The sequence below is a fragment of the Vigna unguiculata genome, chromosome 6, assembly GCF_037176805.1.
Source record: "Vigna unguiculata cultivar grain cowpea cultivar isolate G323 ecotype 2 chromosome 6, ASM3717680v1, whole genome shotgun sequence".
In the NCBI taxonomy this organism is placed as follows: Eukaryota; Viridiplantae; Streptophyta; class Magnoliopsida; order Fabales; family Fabaceae; genus Vigna; species Vigna unguiculata.
This window is the reverse complement of record NC_140797.1, coordinates 6064413-6086310: the sequence shown is the minus strand read 5'-3', so window position 1 is coordinate 6086310 and position 21898 is coordinate 6064413. Positions and strand designations below refer to the sequence as shown.

General features: G+C 33.4%; 1 protein-coding gene across 4 annotated transcripts in view; it reads left to right on the top strand.

Annotated features, from left to right (window-relative positions):
* LOC114187854 (protein ACTIVITY OF BC1 COMPLEX KINASE 7, chloroplastic-like) overlaps window positions 1-21447 on the top strand; it is a 35298-nt gene extending 13851 nt beyond the window's left edge. The window contains exons 14-16 of one of the 4 annotated variants that reach the window (XM_085674606.1): window positions 18919-19147; window positions 19274-20936; window positions 21024-21447. In XM_085674606.1, coding sequence (XP_085530732.1) covers window positions 18919-18986 — 68 coding nt within the window. In that variant the 3' untranslated portion in view covers window positions 18987-19147; window positions 19274-20936; window positions 21024-21447. Of the gene's footprint in view, window positions 1-11362; window positions 11755-18918; window positions 20937-21023 lie in introns of those variants that run through there. The other 3 variants (XM_085674607.1, XM_085674605.1, XM_085674608.1) reach the window with 3 other exon arrangements.
* Window positions 21448-21898: the final 451 nt, after the last annotated feature.

Here is a 21898-nt window from a genome sequence, read left to right as displayed (position 1 = left end):
TAATCTTAACAAAGAAATCAATGACTCATGCTTGATACAATCACACACATTACATACATACTATAATTTCAATTGGGTTTATACATTCTCACATGAGCACTCGAAAACACATAATAGAAACCATACAACATATGTCTCTCTTGGAAATACTAGTTCCCATCATTTTATAAAATATAAAATACAACTTTCTCAAGTTTATTGCACATCAACTTAACAACATATTTTACAAACTATTCAAGATTTTAGAAATAAAATTGCAATTTTCACAAAATTTCAAAAATTGTGCTCTTACATATTAAAATTAAAGATAAATGAGTCAAGAATGCAATGCAGAAATAATCAACCTAATAGAACAATTGTAGAAAAATTTATGCACCAAAAACGCAACAAAGGTCAAAGCTATCAACAACCCAATCTATGGGAACCTTACGAGAAAATCTACTCTCAATACAAACCTCTAATTGAAGATCTGACCAATCAAAGTACAAAATGATATGTCTAGTATCAGTTGCAAAAATTTCAATTTGATTAGATGATTAATGAAGTGAGAATACCAATGTTTCTAAGATGACTCAGAACATGAAAGCCCAACTCACCCAACTAGAGGATTGCTTGCCCAACGAGCTTTCCTCTCCGCCAAAGTCAGTTTTGGCACTGTTTACGCACCTAGCGAGCTATAGGGATCACCCAGTGAGTCTGCATAACACAGAAACCCAAATTCTACAACTTAGTCACTGCCTAACGTATCAAAACAACAAAACTCAACTATGTCAAGTCAAAGACAATTCCAAACCAAGTTACAACCTCTAAATAAATCAAATTTATCTCAATTAACCTGCATTTAACAAAACCCCAAAGTACCATAACACACACATCAAAACTAGTAAAATTAGGGATTTCTCCTCTCACACTTATAAGGAATAAAACCAATAGCCCCTTTAGAGCTACCATTCATAGAAATCAATACACTGTGACACACACACAACTAAACCCACACGAAATTCCTTAAGCAATAGCGAAAAAGAAAATTATAGCTTCCCTCACCTATAAAGAAGAGAAACCCCAACTCTGACTCACAATTTACACTCACCACAAAACACCTAATTTTACAAACACAGAGGATCAAATCAATTATCAGAGTACTCTATTGGAATCACCCACATGCAAAGAGTCTTTTTGGGTAAAGTTGGACTGCATGCAACCCCAACATTACCAAGATCCAGAAAACACATATTGGCCCTAGGAAGCAAAAATAGAAAGGAAACTTACTCTAATTGTGATCTTGATCGGGTAAAGAGGGCTATTTGCGGTGATTCCAAAGATAGACTTCTTCAAAGAAGATATGAGATTTTGAGTGAAGTGTTAACGAGAGAAAACGAAAAATTAGGAAGAGAACTATTTGAAGAGGAAGGAAAAAGAGCAAACATGGAGGATTGAATTTTTGTTTTGCTTTTAAGAAATAAAAAAGGATTTCACAAGTATCACTTAGGTAAAATTTTAATTCGACATCGATCAAAAAGTCATAAAACTCCATTCAATAACAATGTAAAATAAATTTATCAAATTAGTTAAAAAATATTAACAAATTTTAAAAGAAAAATAATATTCATCACGATTGTCTAAAAGAAATATTATCAATATTAATATTTTTAAATTATAAAATTATTTTATATTTAAAGAAATAATTTCTTTCATAGAAATTAGGATATTTTATTCTGACAAAAAATTTAAAATTCAACAACTTTAAATTATTTTATTCAACAATTTTAAAAGTTAAAATAGTAAGGGGAATTCAAAATCAATCTATCTTAATAATTTACAAACGTTGAAGTTATAAAACAACTTTAAGATGCATTTAATTTTTTTGTTAATATCCAAAAACTAACTTTAAAAAATATACACGAAAGGAAAATGTTAATCTTTCAGACAATATCATCCACTAAGTCAAAAAAAAAATTATATATATATATATATATATATATATATGAAAACGTTGAATATTTTAATAAAAAGAAGTTGATAAAAAATAAATTGAGAAAGTCTTAAATGGCGGGTGAAAATTTCCAAAAAAATAACAAGAAGCCAAAATAGATTTGTTGGAAAGAAGTGGACCTGATTATGTAAACAGTCTATATTTTTGAAGATCCGTACTCCGCTTTACACCTCAATTTTTTTTTTTTAATAAAAACATACGTTTTCAATATTAAATGATACCTCAATTCTATTTTTTTTTTAATAAAAACATACGTTTTCAAGATTAAATGATATATAGATTTTATTGTATTTATAAATTATACATACCTAACCCAACAAATATGTTAAATGATGCAGCCCAATAAGGTCCATTGAGTTTTACTGACCTAAACTAGTCAGAAGACATTCTGAGATATATTTGTTAGTCTAAATATTCATATGTTAACCGTATATGTGATTAAATCTCGATAGTTTGATTATGCCATAATATTCCTTAATATTATATATTTATAAAATATTTGGTATATTAGGTAATGTATCACACTATTGTTATTATTCCGCTAATTGAACATATAAACATTAAGTTGTTATATTTGTTTATATTATTTGATATTCTCTTGATATTATCTATTTTCATCACACAAATTATAAGGACACAAAATCCTATTGTCGCAACTGAGATCGCGGCGGGACGACGAAAATAATTTAAAAAAAAATAGAGGAGTCGCATTATAGTTTATTATGGAAAACTATAGAAAAACCTTAAAAAAGAATAATCTTTGAAACCAAATTTGGGTTCGGAAGTCGGTTATGTGTGGGGAAGGTATTAGCACCCCACAACTCCCATCTTAAGACGATTGTTGTGGGGTGCTAATACTTTCCCCACATGTAACCGACTCTTGAACCCAAATTTGATTTTGAAGACCATTATTTTTTAAGGTTTTTCTATAGTTTTCCATAATAAACTATGGTGACGACTCTATGTACCTTTTAAATTATTTTCGCCATCCTGACGCGATCTCGATTGCGATAGATGGCGACTCCACTAGGGAAGTTTTGGAGAGTTAATCCTATTAGTTGAGTGTGCGAAAGGTATGTTGTTTTTATATATTCATTTTCCCCTAGTTTTTGTTTTACTTGGTGTATATTTATCTATCTTTATTTGTGTTGATGTCATCTTTACTTGATTTGATGTCCTCATATGATTATATTGTTGAAATTGTTGAATCCTAGGGTAGAAGACAATTGCTATATCTGTTTAGGAATTTTCTGGTTATTTTGCAGGTCTGGGTTTGGGTAGTCTTAGGTTGCTCCATTCACACATTACACATGTTAGGCTAGTGCATTCATTTTAATATTGGGGTCCCATACCTAGACCTGATTAGCCATAAGGAGTGGAGCTCCAACGATTGTTATGCTAGATCTCGAATCTACTTAACTATTGTGAAGACTTCATCAAGAGTTTGCTTCCTCTTGACATGTCACATCTGTTAGGTCGCCTATCGTTGTGGATTATGTTCTGAGGTTGACTTCAGCTCTAGAGGCCAATGAGATTATTTAGAATTATTGCTTGAATTATCACGAAAAAGCCCATAGACCAGAAAATAGATTTTCTCTACACCTTCTAGGACACAAAGGGAGCATGCATTATTTCTTTATTCTTTTTAATCTTTTCATTTTTATAAAATTAAGTAATCAATTTTCAACTGTGTCATATTTGCATCAATGTATAAATAATGGCCTCTAGAGGCGCATGCATGCATTACATCCACATCTTGTCTTCATTCATGCATGGTACCATGCACATAGTTTTAAGGTAAATAACATTCTTACATTCACTTGACACATAGCATGGATCCACTTTGGATTCATGTCACAATGTTTAATGCATAATATTCATCCTATTGGTTTTTCATGCCACCTTGCGTAGTACATACCATACATACACTCGCATGCATATGTATAGGTAGTTTCCAAATTTGTAGCATCTTGCATTTTCATGTCACTTTGCATAACACATAACATGCATCAACACCACATCTTGAAAAAAAGTTTCACTATAATAAATTTAAAATTAATTGTTTCCTATTTTTTTGTTAATAAATTCATGGAATCTTGCGAAAGGTGAACAAAAAATAAGAGGAGAAAATAAATTATTCTTTGGTCAAATTAGTTAGTTGAATAAATAGATTTTTTTATGAAAAGTGGCATGCTTTTGAAACATTGCTCTAATATGTGTACATGGGATTGCTCAAATTCATTTCCTTTCCCATGCCCTCATAAATCTTCCTTTTGTATTCCATGAAGATCATCATAAAGAGGGCATGTGCCCTAGAATGAATTTAAATTGAAGTGGATCTTTGAACACAGAAAAAAGGAAGGAAAACAAAAAAAAATGAAGAAAAGTTTGCTAGATTGAAAACCCAAAAGGGCAGTCTAGGAAAAAATTAAGACAACAAAAAATAGAAAATAATACAAAAAGAAAATAAGGGCAAAAAAGGGGCAACCTCTAATGTGATTGAATTTTTTTCCCTTTGGATTAATGCTTTTGAAATTAAAACAATCATGAGTTGAAAGGATGTGTAGCCATATTTCTTTATCAAGAAAAAAACTGATCTTCTTTGTTACCCATTTTGAGCCTATAAAAAATCAAAATTTTGTTTCTAATTACCCTGAACAAAGGTCACATTCCCACTGAAGTTAACATAATGTTTGCATCTATTTCATTTGACTTGTAATTCACTAATAAAAAATAAATAAAAAAGTTTGGAAAGACAAAAAAAATTGGTTATGCAAAAACAAAAAGAAAAAGAGAAACAAGATTTGGAAAGTGAAAAAAAAAAGTGATGAACAAAGGTAGTCAAATGAATTTTAGGTGCAACATTAGATAAAGACCCTTGTTTTAAATAACCTTTATACCATTTATTTTAAGCCTTCAATATCTATTTTTTTATATCCCTTAGCCTTGGACACAATACAAGCCTAATAGAGTCCACACAAATCAATGATTGGTTGTTGTTTTTCAAAAACTTTAATTTAGAGTAAAATATTTTGTCATGTTAAGAAGTTTGTCCAAAAAAAAAGATTGAAAAATGTTCAAAGATTTGCTTTCAAACACTGGGGTAGTTTATTTTTGGTTGACATGTTTCCATAAAGATCAAAATTAACAGGAGTGGTCAAGTTAAATCAAGGTTATGCCCTTTCATTCTCTCATTCTTCATTTGTTTCCTATCATATTTTCTACTTTGAGCCTAAAATTTGATCTACCTTTCTCCTACCATTACTCATTATTCTCACCTTGAAATAAAGTGGGGAGACGTTTTACTTGTTGTTCATACCTTATAGTCAGATATCTTGAATTTGGACAATTATTGACTTTCATTGTCAGGCTTACATTGGGGCAACTAATATGAAGTCTCCCATTATTTTCAACATTCTCATGATATCAACAATTGGGGCAAGCTTAAACACATTTTGCACCCCGAGACCAATCTATACCCTCAAATTGGGACAAATTTTGAAGTCTCCATCTTTTTTATCAATAACTGGGACAAGCCCAAACACACTTCATGTCCTGAAGTTAACTCTTAACTATCAAATTGGGGCAACTCCTTAGTCAATAACCTCATCTAAGCCCTTCCAAGAACTTTGGCAATTTCGTGTATGTCACTCAAATAATGTTCAAAAAGCAATGGTACAGAAAATAGTTTCTCAATAAACTAATCAGACCAAGGAATATTTTTCAAAGAAAAAAATCAAAACAGAAGGATTCCATAAATCTAAAAATAACAACAAATTGAGGATCAATTGAAATAAGTTTCATACAATGTAAAAGGTGAAAAAATACATGAGGGCATGCTTCATGCATAGATTCATATTTAATCATACATACATCATTCATTTTTGTGAAAAGAAAAAAATTAACAAAGGAACTTTCATCATGCATTCACACATTAATTCATACATCAAAGTTTCAAATTTTGTTCATGTAAAAAAAATCATAACATGTGCATCATAAACTAATATTGTTAGTGCTCAAAAAGAAAATCCACAAGTCATGCCAACATTATCATTCACCATGCATGCTCGAAATAAATATAACAGCATTATCACACGTCATAATCAATGTTAAAAAAATAATACATAGCATGTGTCAGCATTTTTATGCGCATATAATGTAAATGTTAAAAAAAAGTCATAATAAGCATCAACATACTCATGCATTCTTAAAAAGAAAATTTATACCAGGTGTTAGCAACTGCATGCATTCATACACATGACATCAATTATCAAACAAAAAATATCCAAACATGTGTTAGCAAAATTAGGTTCTATGTAGTATTTGGTTCAAAAAGAAAAAAAAAAGAGTCGCACACATGCCAACATATTCATGCATATATCATATTAGCATATTCATGCACATATCATATTATGTTAGCATATTCATGCACATATCAAACTATGTTAGCATATTCATTCATGCATAAATAATTTAAATGCTCAAAAATAAAAATTCATAACATGTCTTAATCATCATGCATCATAGTTCTTTTTCATGAAATGAAAAAAAATTCTTGTCACTTTTGGGACCGAAACCCTCTTCATTCACATGAACGATTGTCGAATCCTTTTGTCTCAAAATGAAGAAAATGAGATAGATACAAATTTTGCTTCTTTAATATTCCTCGGATTGATGGTCCTCTTCATTCATATGAATTACCTACATATCCTCAAGCCCAGTTTCGCACTGGCCCTTCAAGCCTAGTTTTATCTGGCCACCTCAAGCCTAACTTTGTCTAGCCCCTAAGGCCAATTTCGCACTGGCCCCTTAAGCCCAGTTTCATCTTGCCACCCCAAGCCTAGCATTGTCTAGCCCCTAAGCCCAGTTTATTTGGCCCAAGCCTAGTTTCGTACTGGCCCCGAAGCCTAGCTTTGTCTAGCCCACAAGCCCAGTTTTATCTGGCCACCCCAAGCCTAGCTTTGTCTAGCCCTCAAGCCTAGCTTTGTCTAGCTCCCGAGACTAGCTTTGACTAGCCTTTAGGCCTAGTTTGTCTAGCCACCCTAAGCCCAGTTTTATCTAGCCCCTCAAGTCCAGTTTCGCATTGGCCCCTCAAGCTAGTTTTATCTGGCCACCTTAAGCCTAGATTTGTCTAGCCCCTAAGCCTAGTTTCGCACTGGCCCCTTAAGCCTAGTTTCATCTAGCCACCAAAGTTTATCTTTGTCTAGCCCTCAAGCCCAGCTTTGTCAGGCCTAAGCCTAGTTTATCTGGCCACCAAGCTCAGTTTTGTATAGCCCTCAAGCCCAGCTTTTTTTGGCCCAAGCCCAGTTTATTTGACCACCAAGCTTAGTTTGGTTAGCTCTCAAGCCTAGCTTTGTCTAGTTGTAAGACCCAAGAAATTTAAATAATTATTTAATAAATGCGGGTAATGGGAGCCTTTAAGACATTTAATGCGAAGTGTTATGATGTGAAAAAGTACTAGCTCAAATGGTTGAGAGTACTTTATTGTGTGAGAGGACTTGGGTTCGAGTCCTATGTATGTCAATTGTAAGTTATTTTAATTTGTGCATTATTTTGATAATATGTTTGAATGTGGTTAGTGATAATGTAATCCTAAAATTTTAGGAATTATAACTAAATTGGGTGGTTGTGTTCAAACCTTGTTAGGGCCGAAATTAACTTTCTTTTTGCCAAATTTTCTTTTGGCGTGAATGGGAAAAGGCAGAGGAAAACCCTAGTTGCTAAGAAAGGCAGCCTAGTGGGGGCTAAGAAACACTTTGGTAATGGTTATTGAATAGCCATTAATCAAATTTTAATTGATTTTCGTTAAATGGAGTAGAGGGTGATTAATGGGGTATTAACTTAGAGAGAGGAGAGAATTAGAGGGGACGGAAGCACTACATTTTCGTATTAGCATTGGGTATAGGTTTTCCAGAAGAGTTGTGCTGCCTTGGGAGAAGAATTAAGGCTGAAAGCTGTTATTGGAGTGCACAAAAAGGTTAGGAGAGTTTTAGTTGAAGGACACACATTCCAAACTCGAATTTGAGCAAGGATTCCAGGTATGGGGAGTTGTCTCGTATGGTTTATTTTTGTATTTGAATAAATATGCTTTGCCATGTATCATTGTATGAAATTCCCCTCTCTGTGACGTTTCTCGAGGTTTCTGGGTTTCCGCCCAGAAACCGCCTGGCGGTATGAACAGAGCCACCAGGCGATGCTGCAAATTTTGCCTATTTTGTTGGGTTCTGGCATGAACCGCCTGGCAGCAATGAATTTCTGCCAAGCGACGCGACGTTGTCCATGGTTCTGATTGTGCATTGTTTGGTGCAGAAGTCATTTTGACTTTTGAATGCGTTTTTGGGAAATAGTATTATGTGTTGATTGTTATAACATGTATATGTATTTGGGGTATGATGGTGCTTGGAGGAAATCAGGTATGATTACCAATGAGCAGAATCTGGATTGTTGGAAGGGAAAAGGGATGAATTAATCTTTATAGACCATTGAGTATATGATGTGTAAGGGATAATGCTAGGTGTGTGGCTTGAAACATTTTATGCGAATTGGTGTGGTTGGGTGTAATTAGGTCCTGTGCCAAATTAGGAGAAGTTGTAGATTCCTCGCAGGTGCAGAATTCTGGTTTGGTGTCCAGCTACTGATGCACCACCTGGTGACACCCTGCTTGCCGCCAGGTGACTACTGGTTCAGAGGCAGATTTGTGTCATTACATGGTTAGGTGCATGAGAGGTTATTAGAGTGAATTGGACTAGAGGAATTAATCGATAAAATGGGAAGAGTTAGTGTGTAGGAATTCGTGGTGATAAAGGCAATTGGGAAAATATGATGGTGTGTTAAGTTGGAAGTGGCTTGGGAATTAGTATGGGTTTTATCTTGGGTAGTTCATTGGTTGGAAATGAGAAGAAAAAGATGTAGAATACTAAATAAGAAGGGTTGGGAAATGGGACAATCATATCTTAGAGGACTGATGCAAAAATCATAAATTGGGTGGCATTGATTGGGAGATATGTGAGAGGGAAATGTGGTACTATTGCAAGGGGATATAAGCATATTGAATACTCTAAAATATAGTGTGTCACTTATATAAGTTAGATTAAGCAATTGGAGATTGATAGAAGGATTGGAAGAACTCTATGTCTTGAATAAAGAGATTTGGGGATTTCAATTTATAGGTAATCAAATCATGAATGGAATGACAAGTTGACAAGAATTAGAATCTAAGGGAGGAGAATACATTAATACCTTTGGGAGGTATAGAAGATGGTAGGATAATCTGATTTTGAGTGCTAAAACAGTAGTTGGTGCGCTACTGTTATAGCGCCTGGCGGCACGGGTGTGACCGCCAGGCGATAGGAGTAGTAGGGAGGGTCCTACAACGTGTGGCGCCTAATGGCAGAGTGTGCTCCGCTAGCCGATGGCCCTAAAATAGTGGGTCTGTCTGGAGCCTGGCGCTTGGCGGCAAGCGGGTTCTGCCAGGCGGTCTGCACTGGTTTCGCTTGACGGCGCTGAGGCTACGCCAGGCGATAATGCTGCGGACAGTGGCTTGTGTGTGTTGCTTTTAGCAGTGACGCACTCACAAGATTTTTGACTCATACAAAAATCTAGACTAACACCCTGCAAGAATCACAATTACAAACCTGAAATCACATCAGGCAAAAAACTAGAGGCACAAGAACTACAGAAGCTGATGGTAGCTCTCCCTAGCCAACCATACATGTGTTCTTCATGCTAATCCCAAGCCAAAATGCCTTCAAGACCAACCAAGATCTTCAAACAACACGTTGTAGTTGTGTATTGCAAAGAGAGAGAGGGTTTTCTAGTGATGAATTACAAGTTTTCGCGCTCTAAAACTCATAATTGTACCCCTCTCAAAAACACAAGTTATATATAGTCTTGTTTAAGTGAAATCAGTCGATTGAATTTTCCATACAATCTCTTGATTTCACTTGACTTAAGTGAAATCAGTCGATTGAAAAACAATTCAACTAATTGAATACATTCATACCATAAACTATATACAACAAGCCTTTTAACCTGTTAAAACTCATTTTAACATATTAAAAAGGACACATTAAGACTAACAAGACATCAAACCTATGCCATATAGCCTACCAACATGATATAACATCTAATCATTACATTTAACACATTATTTCCATATTTAATACACTAGAAACATAATCTTCAAGTTGATCTTCATCAATCTTCATCAAACACATGTGATCTTCATGCACTTGGCTTTATCAAATCTTTACTTCAAGCTTGCTTGTGCCAAAAAATTGATTATTGTCTTAGATTTTCAAATCAATCAATGTAAAGTCTCAATCAATTTGTTAGGATTCTTATTTTTAACCAAAGTACAGTCTCAATTAACAATAAGAACTTTTAGATTGTCTATAGTAAATTCAACCAAAGTATAGTCTCAATTAAATTTTAGTATAGTTAATCATGTTTATTCCTTTTTTTGCCTAACCAAATAAAAAGCTTATCAATCAAACTAAAGTCTTGACTAATTTTAGTTAAGATGATCACCTTTAATCATAGTAAAGCCTCAATTATTTGTAAAAACTTATTTAATCACATGAAAAATTCTAAATTAAATCAAAGTAAAGTTTCAATTGAATTTAAAAACCCTTCGACTCATATGATTAACATGCATATAGATTTAACACTTTGCTAATTAGCTAGAATGTAAAACCATTACTTTTTATTTGAATCAGAAAAAAAAGACATTTATAAAATAAAATTTCAACAATAATAGAAAGAACAAAGAAATTATGTTAATCTAACATCAAAATCCATAATGAAATTACAGTGGAACCAAATCTACAAGCTTAGCCTTCCATGAAATCAAAATAACATCAAAATAGAATAAAAGAGAGCTACGAGAGAGGACGAAATTAGGCCCCCCTAAAGGGTTCCTAAACTCCAAAGTGCCTGATTTGCTTCTCTTTGGTCTCCGTATATAGAATTTGATTGAACTTTGGGTCTGACTTATTTGTTGATGAAATCTATTTTCTCATAATGTAATATAAATATCATGTATCCTTTTTGTGGTTGTTAATATCTAAAGGATTTGGAAAGATCTAACCAATTTTAAAAATATTTGGCAAATATTGTTTGTTGATAATTTCATATATAATTACGTGAATTATGTCTCATAAATTATAAACAACTAAATTTTTCTCAATTTTCCAAGTCAGTCCTTGCAATCAAACAATCCAAATTTGCAAAAAAAAAAAATCCAAAGATATCAATATTTGCATTTTAGTCCCTCTTGCTTTGACCATTTGACTAGACTTTGACTATTCAATATGACAACTTTGTCTCTCTCTCTCTCTCACCTTTTTCATCATGGCTGTTGCCGCGAAGTGTTATGTGTGGTGGTTCTTGCGTAGTCTTTGGGAGATAGAAGGATGGAGCTTCTGGTGGGTGGACTGAGTTGTAGTTGAAAGTGGCATTGTATGCAGTGATGGTGGCTCCAATGACACAGTGGTTGTGGCCGATAGTGGTGGTTGATGGGCTGGTACGAGACATGTTTGGAAGGTTGAAGATGATGGCGATGTGGCTTTGTTTCATTGGCTTAGATGTATGTCTAGGGTTATTACCATGTGGCATCATACGATTGGCAAATTTTGAAAGTGGAGGATAGTGACACGTGTTGACACGTGTCTGTATCTAATTGGTTTGATTTTGTGAGTGGTAGGAGGAGTGAAAGTTAGGAAATCTAGGGTGTAGAAGTAGGTTTTGTATGGTCCATTTGAAAAAGATGAGAGTATAAGTAATGTAAGGGTTTAAGAAAGAATTTTCCAGAATTTTTTAATTTTTTCCTTATTCTAGAGGTTTTGTAACTTTATTCAATTTCTTTTCACATCTCAAATGAGATTAAACTTAACTTATCCATGAAAATATTTTATGCAACTAAAAAACAGTTTTTAAGACATTTTTATCGCAGAAGCTCATTAAGCCTAATTATCACAAATTCTAATTAAATCAATCTTTTAAGCACACAAATCAATTAATAGGTCGAACTCGGCAGATCTTCAACTAGGTCAACTTGGTCGATCTTTGGCTGCAGTGACTTGGCCGAACTTCGGTTGGGTTGACTTGGGCATCCTTTGGTCGGGTCGGCTCGACAAATCTTATGTTTGGCTGACTAGGTCGATCTTCGGTTGGGGCGACTCGACTGATTTTCTACTAGACCGACTCTACCAAACTTTGGCCAAATTGACTCGATCAAACTTTGGTTGACCTTCGATCCAGCCCGAATTGTCCAAACTTTGGTAGGGAATGCCTTGACTGACCTTTGGTTCAGGCCGAATCGGCCAACCTTCGACAAGGGATAAGCTTTGGCCGGGCGACTCTAGCCGACATTTGATCGGGACCGACTCAAACTAATCTTCAATTGGGCTAATTCGGTCGACCTTCGTCCTTGATCAACTTGACTAAGCTTGACTTAGACAGAGTTTCGACCGGGTACACTCCAGTCGATCTTTGACGAAGGCTAATGCGAACCAATGTTTGATCTAGGCCAACTTGTACTAACATTCAATCGAAACCGACATGGCTAATTCAAGATGACTTAAAAGCAATACCAATTATTATAATTTGAATCTTAATTGGAGCTTTTTCCCATTGATGTATAAATCTACTTTCCAAATATCTTTAATATTATTTTTATATACACAATATACTTTTAAAAATAAAATGAGATAATTAATTTGCAATACGTACGAGTATATATATATATATATATATATATATATATATATATATATATATATATATATAAATCAATCAAACTGATTATACTCTTACGTACTCAAATATATATTTATGTGGAAATAATAATTAACAATATTTATTAGAATTTTATTATTATTTAGTTTGCATAATCATTTAACTTACATGTTCGTAAAAAATTGGTTGTAACATCCTAGCCAAATATTATATATTTAAATAAAATTAATAATAAATAAATAAATATGATAACATTTCTTTCACACATTTTCCAAAATGCGGGAAAATAAAATTTTATTATAAGTGCCAAAACGTTGAAAGCATAAAAATTTAATTCAAATCCTTACATCTACAAATCCAAATTTAAAATCCAGATTACAGAAAAATAATATAAAATTATAGAAATAAAAATATCCTCGAGCTGCCCCATTCTGACGCCAAGTCTCACCAGCACCTCCTACAACATCATTTGCTCCCACCCATGTAACGAGTTACATGATCATCACCAAAAACACACAAATAGGGTGAGCTTAACAAAATAAAAGTGCAATACACAAAATATCAAATAATCATTCAATATTCCAAACACTTCTAATGACCCCAAGTCTCACACCCCAACCTTCATCACTTCCTTTGTACGCCTCTTGATTATACACCGTTTGATGATTACATTGATTGATCTTTTGCTGCCACGAGTTTCTATTCGCCCCTCTGACTACAGACCACCACCTAATAGTCCATACGCGGGAATAAATTTGCCACGACCACGATCCGCAACACCAAGTGGAATTCTCTAATACGAACTGCAATCCATATTTGTCCCAAGACTACCAAACTCCTCAATAACACCAAGGAGGGCAATCTTCCGAAACCCATCCGTACGAGCCACGATCTCGCACACTCCACTGAACTTCCAAAACCACTAGGCTACAACCTCGAGTGGCCACATGCTATCCCAATACAAGTTGCACACGTAATTGGGCCCCCAGCAAAGCATCGTCTCAAGACCTCCATCCAAGTTGTGTAGAATCCTCGATGCGACCCAGTGTTGTCTGTTTCTAGACTGTCTGTTACTAGCTATTGTTAGAATTCTACACCAGTAATGCGAAATTACTGGTTTTAAATACAACATAATCAATCCTAACACGCCAATCATCAAAGCACACATTTAGAATACCTACTTGCATATTTTTACAGTTCAACATGCCTCAAATTACATCACCACAATTCATATACACCAATCATGTATACGCACTCATGCATTCACAATTTGAGATCATGCCAACACTTGAGTTTGGCCAAACATACACAATGCTTATAGGAATCTATAAGGTAACAACCAAATTATGCATATAATGTAATCCAGTTAAGAAAAAAAACACAAATATCTTAACGTAAACCATGAAAACAAATCCAAGCACCAATCAACCTTATATTGGTTCCCATCCAAGTTTACGTAAATATTAAACATAGTACTTTAATATATTATAAGTTTTCATCCATTTACTTTACGTTATATATATATATATATATATATATATATATATATATATATATATATATATATATATATATATATATATATATATATTAATAAATAAAGCCAAGATATTACTAATACATGTTAACATATATATTCCTATATTCATTTATATACAAATCCATGTAAATTGCTATATGGACAATGCATTTACGTAAAAACTCTAAAAGAGTACTTTAATTTATTATATAAGACATAAAGCTTAATATAATATATATAAAATTTGCAAGCTCACTTTTTGACATAATTCCCATGTATGTAATATGTGCTACAGAACATCAAAAATGGAAATAAAATTCACGTGTGGGGCCCATGGCTAAGCATTATCACGTGAACTACCCCAAAGGCTAGGGGAAAGAAAAAAGAATATAATTTACGGATGGGTCCATGCTTTCTTCAATCAATTATAATATTTGTAAAAAGGAATAAAGAGACAAAAAAAACTAAACTAGCAAAAGTTGCAGCAAGAAAATTAGGAACCATCTCCCACCGCGACCCCACCACCAACGATTTAAAATTCATAATAATTCTTTTAATTAAAAGTAACACCACATACAATATTAATTGCCTTCGCATATAATTATGGATGGCCAACGAACTCATGCCCTGCTTCACTCACAGTCAACGAGAATTAACATCAAAATACACTTATGTGTGGTAAACTAAGAGAAAGAAAATAAGGATGGCCCTACCCCAGAAGAATGAATTTGACGCTACATACTATAACCCTGGTATCGTTGGATACCTACCAAGCTTTGTGTTACGTAATACTCCTCAATGAACTACTCCATTATGCCTCCGTTGTGACGCGAACCAACACGCTTCCATGCATCACTTCCACCCATGGACCTAGAACGGAAACGCAAACAATATCTCACCAGGGACGTCCAAGAAGTCGTTGCATCCTTAGAGAAGACGTCACATGGAACCCCGTCAGCAACCTCGCTCAAGAGCCATGTGCACCTCCATTAACGAAGCACCACCAGTTGTTCCAAATCTAGAACACGATAATGAAAACATGAATCACGGAAACGCACGACTACCAAACCATCATTTTCACTACCACCACGAATACCCGCAACAACTTGATGAAGACCCTCTAGGCCCACATCATGCCCAAGGCCCAATCTTACGCGTACATGCATTTCAAGCACAAAGCCCCCTAAGAAACCCAATAACAAGAGGCATGCTTAAAAGGATCCAAATGGAATTGCCTCAAGAGGATCAAATTCATCACGGACTTCCTATGCTATTCTCATAGACTAAAGAAGACATCAAAATATGAGAACACACATTATTGGAGCATTAGAATATATTTTATTTTTGGCCATATGTTAGGCCATGTTATAGAATAAAAATACTAAAGTACTTTGTTGTTTAGTTTCAAAATTGGGCTAATGCAAGCCCAATTCAAATCCCTTGGCTAAGAATGAGCTTGGAGGACAAGGCTTTGGAGAGCCTCTTGTCCACTTGGTGTATGCAAGGAGAGTGTGACTTTGCCACATGGCATTAGATCCCTTCCTCCTTTGCATCACACGACCCACCTTTGTGCTTCTTCTCCAAGCTACATCTCCATTTCATTTCATGATACATTTTCATTTCATTTGGTCAACCATGTTTAACCTAAAGGATCCAACGAAAATGGAGAAAATGTGACCATGACATTGCCATGAGAAGGTCATAACAACTCACAACTCTAGCCATCATAGTTCACGTATCCAAAACACAAGAAACCATAGGAAAGAAAATAAAAGGCACTCAAGCATTTTGACGTGTTACTGCATCAGAGCGATCAACAAAAATCATGAACCAAACCACAAAAAAGAAAAAGTGACAAGTACAACTTCCCTACCTGGAAATCCCACTAAAATTGCTCCAATATCATTCTTATTCGCTACAATGTTGATGTCCCCTCTTGAGACCTTTTTCCAGCCGTCTAACACTTAACTCACTCACTCTTTAGGGTTCTAAATTTCCTTGGTTGGCAACCACACGAATTCTCATATTCTCTCCCTATTTTTTCCAGCCCTAAAAACTAATTAAAATATATTAAAACGAAATTAAGTCTGAATCAACGGTTTGATTGGGTCCTTAATGTCTAATTAAGTTTCATTGACCCTTTTGCCTACCTCCAGTACCTATCTCTAGCTCTTCATCTACTCCAATTTGTCCCCAATGCAAAAAAATAAAAAATAAAACATTATGATTCTATTCTAGCCAAGGTTTGAACACATAACCATCCAATCTCAAAGTAAGTGCACACCCAATTCAACCAATTCATATTTCATGATAACTCCTATAAATTTAGGACTCATCACAGTCAAACATATTCTTAAAATTAATAAGCAATTAAAATAACATGCAAATGACATACACAGGACTCGACCCTCACTAACCAATTACTCTCAACCATTTTAGTTAATACTTCTCAATATCATAAACTCCCGCATTAAATGTCATAAAGATTCTCACTACACTACACACATTTATTAAATAATTATTTATTTAATTATTTAAATTTCTCGGGTTTTACACTAATAACTATTTTAGTAATTATATTATTAATATTTTATTAATATATAATTTATATGATAATAAATAATGGATAAAATAAAATAATTGAATATTTTATTAATGTATGTTTTAATATGATAGAAATAAATATTAATATAATAAATCAATTTAATAAATTAAATTAAATTTTAATATCTTGTAAATTTATTTTAATTTGAAATATGCATTTTTATTTATTAAATTTATAATAAATTTTTATTTTAATTTAAAATCTATTTTAAAATCTAATATTTTTTAAAAGATGATTTTAAAATTTTGGTTTATAAATAATTTTTAAATATATTAAAATAAAAACTATTTTATTACATCAAATCAACTATCAACTACCAACATTATATTCATTTTCTTTTACTTTTAACTCACTTTTTCTTAATTTAAACTATTTTACTTTTTACTTTTTTCTGTTTATTTTTTTATCTCGTCTCCCTCTCCAATATAAACGAAGTATAAAAGTTACAAAAGTTTTATAATCTGATATATTTTGATCTATCTAGTGATTAGTTTGTCAAAAAATAGTTCAAGCAACATTAGCTTATCAACTGCGGATTAACTGAAAACTACAGTCTATTTCCGTTTGAATGACATGACAGGCTAACCACTAGAAAAGTACAAAAGAAAATTACATTTTTTTTTCACGAAAACAGTCTAAATTGACAAGTTAACAATAATTTAATAATTTTTCTATTAATATTATTTATTTTGTAAAATAAACTATAAAGTAACATATTGATCTTGATTTTTTAGATACATAAAAAAGATAAAAAGATAAAAGAAGCACATAGTATTAGTATGAACCCTATGTTTAAACACATTTTCACATGCATCAGAAAGTGAGTTTATCTTGTTGGCAAAGAATCACTTTTTTTTATTACCAAAAGAAAAAGGAATTCCATAAACCACTTATCATACAGAAGAGAAAAAAAATCTTAATTCTAAGTAGTAGTCAATCATTGATTGCCATTCAAAGTCAAACGAAAACCATACGCATCATTGAATTGAATTTGATTTTTATTTTTTCTATTACAGTGTCTTGTCTCCTTCTAGATGTTTTGTTCATGGCACATAACTAACTTTTAAAAACTAAAATACACAGATGAATAAGAAAAATGGTGACAATTTGAACTATTTATGTATGTAATTAAGGTTCTTTACATCACTAACTTCTTAATTATATATCCATGTGAAAGTTTGATATTTCATATTTTTGACCCATAAAACACCATCATCAACCTACTCACACACAGGTCTTAAAATATTACTATCCCAATCAACAATAATATTTAAGTACAGATAGTTTAAGAAGTATATTAAATAAATTATTCTATATTATAAATGAAACATCTCATGTGATAAAATAAATAAAATGTATTAGGGGATCTAAGGATATTAAATTCTAAATTCTAATTGAGAGAAGAACTACTAATAAATGGCTTATATAACCTTGGAACCTTTGCGACTAAGTCACATAACCTTACAACCAAAAGTTGTAACCAACAGCCTAAACTAAATTGGGAAAACAAAATAAGAATGCACGCAGAAGTACATGACATTTATACATGCAAGATATGGCAAATAAAATATTATGAATTTGGGAAATGCTTTGATGACTTGATAATAATGTGTCACACATTTTTATTTATTAAGACGTTCTTATATATAGCCTCTAAATACATTAATTTTTAATTATTTTAAAGTTAAATTATTCAACTCACTCTAAAAAAACATAAATAATGACCAAATTTAGTGACAAAAAATAAAGGATAAGTATGTTTTTTATCCCTGTACTATCATACTAAATTGGAAATCGTCTCTCTGTCAAAGTTTATATAAAAATGATCCTTTTACTTTTGTAATGAGTGAAAAGTATCCTCCATTTTAAACAGTGTTAAATATTTAATGACTTGGCAAATAACGTAGATGATGTGGCAATTTTTTACCCTAACAGTTGTTGCTACAATTAAAACATTTAAAATTTAATTACTTTTTTTTTATAATTTATGTTTGAAAGTAAACACTTTTGCTTTTAAATATTTTGTTTGCATAAATGAATGGAAAGGTGTTATTAACTTTTTAGGTAAACCCGCGAGTAGAAAGAATATGCGAAAGTGGTTTGTGAGTGCTGTGACGATGGTGTGCCATTGAGAGAGGTAAATCTGGTGTGCAATACGACGACAACATTGTCTACGAATTTTGATCAAGAACCCAATAGGGTTTTCGTCTACTGCAGCAGTGTGGAGGAGTGAGTGCGACGAGTGCGAGGTTAGAAAAAGTGAATCCTAGGGTTTTTGTCTGCGACAGTGAAGGTATGTTTTATAAGTTTTTGATTTTGATTTTTGATTTTTGATTTTTATTTTTATTTTCGCCTGCATATGAATTCATTGTTTTGAAACACATTGTAATTTGGGGTTATCTGTTTGAATCAATGTTAGAAATTGAATGAAATGGGGGAAATTAGGTTCAATTTAACAATTCACCACATGGGGAAATTGTGAGGGCAAAAAAGAAGTTGGTTTACGTTGGTGGGGAGAAACATAGGATACATAATGTTGATCCTGATATCTGGTCGTATTTTGAAGCTGTGAATATAGTAAAGAAATTTAAATATGTTGGTCAATTCAAGATATGGTGGAAGCCTAGTAAGGGAAGCATAAATAAAGATTTGAAACTTCTTGTGTTGGACAAGGATGTCATGGAGTTAGCCACTTACGCATAGCAAAGTAGAGATGAAGTAGATATTATGTCGAGCATACAATTACTGAAACACAAAATGTTAAGATTGTGAAGTTAATTGAAGGTTTTCCAAGTAGTAAGGTTGAATGTGAGGGTACTGATAAGGAGGTTGGTGCTGAATTTCATGGAGAGGTTAGAGTTGGTATCGAAAGTTAAGGTCACGAGCATAATGGAGAGGTTGGTGAGGGTGAAGACCATAATGGAAAGGTTAGTGAGGGAGTTGATATTGATGAAGAATGGTCAGTTCAAGATGTGGTTTTGGGCGGTAGTGATGTAGAATTATGTGAAGATAGAGATTATGGTTTTGGGATAGATGATGGACCACGAGAAAACATTCAGGACGTTCTCAATAGATGGAGACAATTTTCTGGAAGATTTAAGCTATATTCTGAAACAGGGGCTAAATACATTGGACCTGGCGGTTTTGAGGCAAATAAAAATGTTGAAGACCATGAAATAGATGAAGAATATAGCAGCGAAGATTTAGGAAGTGATGTTGAAGGGGATGACAAGTTCTCAAAGTTCAAAAGTGATGATATGTGTAAGAACTTCAGGTACAAGCTTGGAATGGAATTTTGTTCATTGAAAGAGGCCAAACAAGCAATTAGAGAGCATGCGGTTTTGAATGGGAGACAGGTTGAATTTGTGAAAATTGACAAAGTAAGAGTCAGAGTTGTCTGCAAAAAAAGATGTGGCTTTATAATTTTGGTCAGCAAAGTTGGCTCATGTCATAGCTTTAGAGTTAAAACATTAGTTGATGTACATCAATGTGCAAGAGTTTTTAACAACAAAAATGCCAATATAGAGTTGGTATCGAAAGTTGTTATGGATAAGTTTAGAAATGTTGGTAATATGTCAACAAATCAAATTATGGATGACATTAAGAGGAGTGGAAATTGGATAGTTGTTTGGGCTGGTGGTGATAAGTTTGAGGTCACACAAGGTTTTACCATTGAGAAGTTTGTAGTTGACTTAAAACAACTTTCAAGTACATGCTGGTTTTGGGAGTTAGTTAGTATCCCTTGTAGACATGTTGTGACTGCTATAAATTATAGACCAGAACAAACAGAAAACTATGTTCACATATTTTACAAAAAGGAAGCATACCAACGTTGTTATGGAGAACAAATTTCCCCAATTAATGGTCAACCTTTGTGGCCAAAAACCAATTCACAACAAATTTTACCTCCATCATACAAGACACATGCTGGAAGGCCAAGGAAATTAAGAAGGAGGGAAGCAGATGAAACTGTTAGTCACTCAAAAATCAGCAGAAGAAATTTGAAGATGAAGTGCACAAGATGTGATCAATTCAGTCACAACATAAGAGGATGCAAAAATCAACCAAAAAAACACGCAGGGGTAATACTATTTTATGCTAGATTTGACCTTCATTTAATTGTTATTAATTGTTGAAAGTAATGCATATTTGGTGTTCTTGAAAAACAGGGGGAAACCAGGATCAAGAAGCAATCTTCAAGAAGAAAAGGACCTGTAGGTACAAGAATTGCTCCACCCACGGATACCAGCAAGAATAGTTCCACCAGCAACACTCCAGGAGCAGGGACGAGAGGAATGGAACCAACTTTAGGTTCTCAACCTAGCTCCAACAACCCCACTGCCTAGAGCATGTGAATGTTTAAAGACTTTGTATTGTAATGTGAAGTGGACCACACTTTTGTAATATGAAGTGGTCCACACTATTATTGGGTGAAGTGTTCTAGAATTGTGGTCCACCGCTTTTGATGTATTATTGTATTTTTTGCTTTTAAATATTGTGGTCCAACTTTTGATACAATACTTTATGTCACCACTTTGAACATCTTTTGTTAATTTACCATATTTTAATGTTCAAAAGCTATGACTTGTGCCAGCATTTTATGTCTTTTAGCGGTGAAATCAGAATTGGACAGCTTTTGTTATTTTACCATATTTTAATGTTCAAAAGCTATGACTTGTGGCAGCATTTTATGTCTTTTAGCAGTGAAATCAAAATTTTTTTTGGTGCTTTAGATCCAATACAGGTTTGACATGAAAGAATACGTTGTGGTTTAATTTACATGCGTATTGTTCGGTTAATTGAATTCAACAGATCATAATGTAGTAATGGGTACTAAATTAACTCAGTTTTCCAACGTTGCGTTCCAATCTTTTTGTAAACTAATTATACATTGCTCAATATTTATTTCCAAAGACGTTAAAGTAAAGAAGAAGGTGAAACTGATTGTAAAAAAACAGAACTTAAACACTAATGCAAGGGTCTAATACATAGTCAAATACAATGACAGCAAGCTATTAAAACACAAACTGTGTTAATTAACCGA